The 7187-nt window shown below is 50.3% G+C and overlaps 1 protein-coding gene across 1 annotated transcript in view; it reads left to right on the top strand.

The window, feature by feature from the left end:
• AXIN1 (axin 1) overlaps nt 1–7187 on the top strand; it is a 240734-nt gene that overhangs the window by 227502 nt on the left and 6045 nt on the right. The window contains exon 10 of the mRNA XM_006020869.3: nt 3955–4122. Coding sequence (XP_006020931.1) covers nt 3955–4122 — 168 coding nt within the window. The remainder of the gene's footprint in view (nt 1–3954; nt 4123–7187) is intronic.

The raw sequence follows: 7187 nt of genomic DNA, 5'->3' as shown, positions 1-7187 counted from the left end.
ATGCCAGCCTGGGCACCGGCACTCCTGCTGCCTCGCTCTGGGCATGGGTCTCTGTTGGCTCTGGCCCCAGCCCCCGCACTCCTGCTGCCCCACCCTGGGTGCAGGCCTCTGGCCCTGGCCACTGGCGCAGGCCCCGCACTCCTCACCACTGCTGCTGCTTCAGCTGGTGAACTCAGGCAGTGGAGCATCCCACAGGAGCAGGGTGGATGCTTGTAGCCGACTGGGAGCAGCAGGGTTTGCAGCATCCCTGCTACGTGCCTGGCTAGCTGTAAACCCCACCCCGCTCCCAGCTGGCTGCAAAACCGCGCCCCCTCCCATGGGACGCTCCACTGCCCCACCAGTCTGTATTCAGCAGCCGTATCTGGCTTCTCCCCACCCCACCCCACCCCATGCTCACACCTGCCCCCCACTCACTGCCACTCACCACACTTGCTGCTGCTGCCTTCCCGCCAAAAGGTGCTGATGCCACTGAGCGCTATAGCAAAACTCTCTGAGCACTCAGTGAAACCAGGTATCGATTTTAAATGAGCGCTATAGCGAAATAGCACTAATTGAAACCGCGTTAAGCGAGGGCTGCCTGTACATGTATCCACCTTCAGAATACGGCTACAAGGAAAGTGACAACACTGCTGTAACACCATAGCACTATGCAATTCAACACTTGGAAGCACAGGCTGTAAATACAGAATACACAGACTTTTGAACTTAAAGAAATAACAGGCTGTAAAATGTATGCTGCCACACCTAGAGAATGCCTGCCAGCTTCTGCTCTGAAGTCTGCCACATAAAATGGTTGGTGAGCTGTTAGCAGTTATTATGATTAGGCTCTGTCATTCAGCACCTCAGTGCCATACTCTGTGGCATGGGTGTCAAACTCATCCAGCCCTGAAGCTATGGATTGTAAAATAATTGAAATCACTGTACTAAAAATTTACCAAAATTCAATCAAATTTTATTAAAAATTTTCCTCAATTTTATCCCTTTCTTGTAGGGTGCATCGTATATACCGGTGTATCTTAAATTACCAGAAAATACAATTGTCAATGTCAGTAAGGAGTGCCACTGATGTTAAAGTGACCTGAATTTCTTGGGTTTGCTTCTGCAAATGCCCTTAAAACCACTGAAAATTCAGATTGGCAAAGAGGAAACAAATGCTGATCTCGAAAATTCCATCTACTTTCTACAATTGCCTATATAAGGATAAAAGAGAGAATCCTGTTTGCATGAGTGTTCAATAAATACTAATGAAATGCTGTACCGAACTGGCTCAGCCAGGCTGGCACTGGCCTTGGTTTACATTGCAGACTTGACTGCAGTGCTGCTCACACTGACTCTGCATCCCAGAGGAGCTCAGTTCTGGACCCTGTTCAGAAATGGTTGCTGTGGCTCATATGCAGAGGAAATTTCTTTTCCTGCAGTGTCCTCCACTAAAGGGAGTGAGGAATGACTGCAGGTTTCAGACTAAGGCTTCTCTTGCCTAGCAGATGATGGATATCCTGCTCTTGATGATGCTCACAGTAGCCAGTGCCTGGTTTGTAGGGAGATTTAGTGGTGTGCTTTTTTTTTCATGCACAGATTGTTTGTCTTGCACCCTGGTGCAGCGAACAGCTTTCAGCTGTAACTCTGGTGCTTATGTAGGCAGACTGATCTCCTGCCCGAAAATACACAAAGAGATTGCTTCCGAGACCCACCTCCTCCAAGTCCCTGGACTTATGGGAATCTCTGATCCCTCTCCCCATGCTGTGTGATGATACAGAAAGGACCCTTTCCTCCCCAGAATGCCTTGCAGAAGGAGTATTTTTAAATATGCTGTGGCTAAGACCCACATCTCCCCTACCTTGTGGTAGAACTCACCTGTTCAGTAATGCCATTAGCTGCCCTTCTGTGTGCTGCATAGCAGGGGTACAAGCTGTGCTGGCACCCCTATGTGCTATCTGCATTGGGGTCAGTTCACAGGTTTGTGCTTACAAAAGTGGGAGTGCCTGCCTTTGTAAATAATACCCACTGAGGGCATTCGACTTGTGTCTGACTCCTACTGTCCAGGTATCCAAGAGTGCTTTTACAAACACGGAGAACATTAGACCTTATAACTCCCCCCACCAGGCAAACCAGTGCCTCAGGCAAACCATGCCTGCAGGCTCAGAGGCATACAGGTCCTTTGACTTAACTAAAGGTATACTACACAATGAATCATTGGCAAAGCCAGGAGTCAACCCCCCAACTCCTGTCTCCCAGTCCTAGTCTCACCATGAGTCCATATTTCCTGTTACCTCTGTTAGGTGGCTGCATTTTTCTTGGAAATGGCCATAAACCAACCATATTGGACACTGGATATGTGCAATTTAACCAAACTTTGCAGCAGGGCAATTTTTGTTCCCATAAGTGATCATGTTAGCTAGCCGATGGCAAAGATGATTCCAGTATCACCATTCCCACTCAGACTTAGGCTGCATGGTTGAGGGCTAGGGACTGCCCTCATTACAGGAATACGCCCTGCTCTGGGTTCCAAATCTTCCCTGAAAGTGTCCAGACTTGCCAAAGGCATTATATTCTACTCAATGTAGTGTATTAGGGAGTAATCCTTCCTAATAAACTGCATGTCCAGTTGTCAGTCAGGAGGCCATTGAAGGACTGGAACAGTATGTCCCCAGGAAAACATCCTCCCTGGTAGCTGAATCCTGCAAACCCTATGAAACAGTTAGCATGCCCCAGTGTGAAGCCCAGTTACTGAGAGAGCCGGGGTACTCACTCATTACCCCCACTTCAGATGCATTTCTCTGTGCAGCAGTAAGTGGCTTGTCCCTCCCTGATCCTGTACCTACTGGGAAAGCTCAATTAATAGGGGTTCATAACTTGTGTCCACACTCAGCTTGTCTATTGCCCTGACAGAGCTAGAGCTGACTCAGCACAGGGCAGAATGTGACCTCCTGCCTGGAGTCTGCCTGCTCCCTTGGCACAATAAGGCAGCTTCAAGCTCTGTATATATAAGGGCACATCATGGAACAAGGTGTTCACAGCTCTCTCAGAGCAGCAGCCCAGGGGCTGGCTTAGCCAATCTGTGAGAGCTGTGAACACATTATTCCATGATATGTCCTCACATGCATAACAGGGGGGATGGGAGGAAGGACTTGGACAGCCATCCCAGGTGCTGCCTTTGTGGAGGGTACATAAGCAACTGCTACAATTGGCACAGCAAAGCCAGTGCAGCCCTCCGCATCGGCAGCTGCCCCAGGCGCAGACCCAGTGTGCTACATCTCTGAAGCCAGCTACCAAAGAAGCACAAAACCTACTTTCAGGGGCCAGCACCATTAAGAGCTTTACTTTTTTCTTCTTCCAAGCAGCCAAGGCTCAGATTAGCCAGTGCAAACTTCTCCCCAGTCCACTCCTGGATAGAGGCCTCTTTCCCCTTGGACTTTTCCAACTCTGTACAGCCTCTGTCCCTCACCCACAAGCTGTGCATCTGAGGATTTCTCTCCAGGACATCCTTGTTTGTGTGGGCCTTGGATCCCCTTCGGTCTTTTGAGACAGGCCTATGCTGCTGGCCCAAAACCAGAGGCAGTAGCTAATACGTAAATTTTCCTTCATCTGATGCTGGAAATGAGATTATGCCAAAGGAGGTCTCTTCCCACTATGGGCACTTGTGGGGGAAGGGGCTTCCCTGTTGCCTTTCTGAGATCTTTGCTAGTTCTGGCAGCTTTGTAGAATATAGCATGTAATACCAGACAGCATCCATTTCATTCACCAGGGAGCCTAAAATAGTTCAAGCCACCAGTCTCTGTGCACATTGGATCCCCATAGCTTGCAGCGAGCACTGATACAGGCTTACCAGTAACCCCAGCATATGTGGAAACCAACTTCCTTGGGTCCTCCCGTGTGCCTTGGTTTGAGGGAGTCAATGCCTGACTGGCCTAGTGGTCAATATTCAGTGAAAATGGTTTTGTTTTCAAATGACAGGTTGAAGCCCCAGAAAAGACCAAGCAGTGGTGCTTCCCATCCATGTGAGAACATTGTGGTTGCTTATTACTTCTGTGGAGAGCCAATCCCCTATCGCACCCTTGTCAAGGGACGGGTGGTAACTCTGGGACAATTCAAGGAGCTGCTCACCAAGAAAGGGAACTACAGGTAAGGCCAAGGAGGAACTGACAGTAAGTATCAAGACCAGCTGTTCAGTCCCCCCTGTTTCTGGAGCACTGCTTTCCAAGGAACACATCACTGGCAGGAATGTTGCCTTTTGACTTCCTCCCAGCTATCCACCAAGAAGAGTGTTGAGGCTTCCCTCTGTGGTTATAGCCCTAACACTTTATGAACAGTCCCTTAACAGTTTGATGCTAAGGAGTGGGGGGTCCTTCACTACCCTGCTTGTGAGGATCCAGAGCACTGTTCAAAAAGCCAGTGATTGCCATGGGGGTATGTGTTTCCTGAATAAGCCATGTTACTCTCTGCGTGCTACCATGATATGTTGCCCAGAGCATCAGCTGTCAATTGAATCTTAAGGAGTTCAGGGAGGCCATTTCCTTCTCAAAGAAGGAACCGCAGCCCCACTGCTAACAGCAGGAGGGGATTGTTTCACAGGGACATGCTGTCAATATTTTGAGAAGGACCTGCACCAATTTATTCCCAAGCCTGTAGAGTCCCCTGGTCCAATAGGGCATGGGGTGCAGATGGGAGGGGCAAAGAACTGGGATTTTGTTGCAAACAAAGCCTTTCTCAAATTGTAAGGGGGCAGCAGCACTGGGAGAGTGGTGCAGCTTTACTCCCTAGGAAATGCCAGTCTCTGAAGACAAATAGATCAGCCGTGTTCCAGTGGAGGAGGGAGTAGGCACCTGTCTGACGGGGTTCAGTGCCTTAGCAATGGCACAGGGCTGGCCAAAGCAGGGCCATTCCTAACTCTTGGCATATGTCATCTTTAGCACAGGTGAGTTAGCAAGATCCAGAAAGTATTAACTCCATGTAACCAACAAAACTGGCAGCTCTTCAAAAATGCTGGTCCATTTAGTGTTAAGAATGCTCCTGGAAGAGAGAGAGTAACAAGCCAAGCACAGGTGAAGCAATCAAAGGTGCCCACTGTGTGTGTTCTCCATGACCAAGTCCCATCACTGCTGCATGACCACCTACCATACTGTGGCTAAGAAACCCTAAGTCATTGCCAGGAGGTCCATTCACCTAAGTAGGCTCCTTTATATAATCTTCAAAGTCAGGAAGTAATTTTAAATCCAGATAGGGACCTGCTTAGGGCACTGCAGGAATTCTGCCACTTCTGACTGGCTACGAAAATTTGAGGCTTTTGCTTTTATGCTGGTCTTGTGCTTTGTCACAGGTTATATACTAAACCAAAGTTGTTTAACTCCGTGAAGCCAGAAGTTTGTAAGATCTCAAGTCTAGTCATTAGCAGGGATCCTGGTTTTCTCTGCTTAAAAACTGAAAACTATCTGATTAAAGTGGAGGTGGGGGAATCCTAAATTCTCTCAGTAAAAATCCCAGAATCTGCATTTCTCCACAATTAAAATGAAATGCCTCTCTCTTTCTCTCTCTCTCTCTCTATATATATATAGATAGGTATCAATTAACACAATATTTAATTGATATATTTACAATTTTAAAGCAGTTTGGAAGCCTGCCAGTGCCTCAATCATTATAGTAAAATAAATTCTAAATAACTATATATTTTGGCATTTGATTTTGGATTTTTTTAATCTTAAAAAATCAGAGCTCCCCCTGCCCCCTTAGCTCACCAGGACGAGTCCAGCTGTGGCTGTCCCCCCACTGCTTTATGACACTGAGCAACCCTGACATGCTTTTGCCCCTCACCCCCAAGCCACAGCCCCATCAGCCCTGCCAGTGCCCCTCACTCCTGACCTGCAACTCCCTGGCCCTGCCGGTGCCCCTCATTCCCAACCCAGAGACCCGCACCCCTCTGGGCCATGCTGGTGCCCCTCGCCCCCAACCCCCAGCCTCCTGTCTCTGCCAGTGCCCCTCACTCCTGACCCATAGCACCCTGGCTCTGCTGGTGCCCCACACAGACTCACAGGATGGTGGTCTGCAGGGACACAGTAGGAATGGCCTCCAGCATGAGGTTCATGCAGTGCATCTCATGCAGAAGCACAGGCAGCAGCTGGGGCACCACCCACTATCCCACGCCACCAGCTGCAGCTGGATCTGCGGTGCGGAGGACCAGCACTGCACTCCACAATAGCACTATGAAACGGAGTGCAGCTCTGGCCCAGTCATGCTGTGGGGAGCAGAAGGATGAAGGGCTCCAGGCTTTGTCCTTGCCAGGGCAGGCTGAAGTGCAGCAGCTGCAGCAAGTCCAGCCCTGGCACAGGCTGGAGGGAGGAGGAGGGGAGGCTTGTGGCACCCCCGCCCTGGTCTGGGGCTCCTGTGCCACACCAGACTTCCTGGCCACAGCCTCCCCCTCTTCCCCCCTGGCAGTGTCTCCCGGCTGCCTCATCCCTGCGAGTCCAGCCATGCAGCTCCCTGCTGCCCCCAAAGGGTCCCTCCACCCTCTTCCCCTGCTGGAGAGGCAGGCACCTCTCCCTCGCCCCTCATCCCCAGCACCAAGACAGCTTCCCCCAGCACCAGGAGGCACCCACCCCTCCCCACACACCCATCCCCTCCACACACCCCTGTCCCACACACATGCCCCCCTCCCTCAGCAGTCCCCAAGTCCTGGCCCTCCAATCCTTCCTCCCCCCCACATAGACTTACCTGAATCCAGCTGCTGGAGTTGCTTCCACCACCCTGCCTAGCTTTATGCTGGCCACGTGTGCGCACACACGTGACAACCCCTGCCTCCAATTGCCCTCCGCATAATTCCCCCAAACCCAAGCAGCTCCTTGCAGGCTAGAAGGCTGCCAGCCTAGAAGTGAAATCCCACCATTTCCCATAGTTTCCTTCTTTAAAGAAGACAATCTGTGTTTTTCTGCTTCAAATGAGAATATCCACACCTTTCCACAGCAAACAGAAAACCTGGATCCCTGGTCATTAGTGCAGCTTGTGGGGTCTGTCGTTGTATCTGTGATGCTAACAATTCAGTGTTCCTACAGCTGTTGCTGATAAAGCAGCACTGTAAGCACAGCTTTCTACCCTCTCAGCCATTTAGTTTCATAGTTGGTAGGGTCGGAAGGGACCTGAGCAGATCATCAAGTCCGACCCCCTGCCATGGGCAGGAAAGGATGCCGGGGGCCAAT

The sequence above is a fragment of the Alligator sinensis genome, unplaced genomic scaffold (assembly GCF_000455745.1).
Source record: "Alligator sinensis unplaced genomic scaffold, ASM45574v1 scaffold410_1, whole genome shotgun sequence".
Classification (NCBI taxonomy): domain Eukaryota; kingdom Metazoa; phylum Chordata; order Crocodylia; family Alligatoridae; genus Alligator; species Alligator sinensis.
This window is presented reverse-complemented; position numbering and strand designations above follow the sequence as displayed.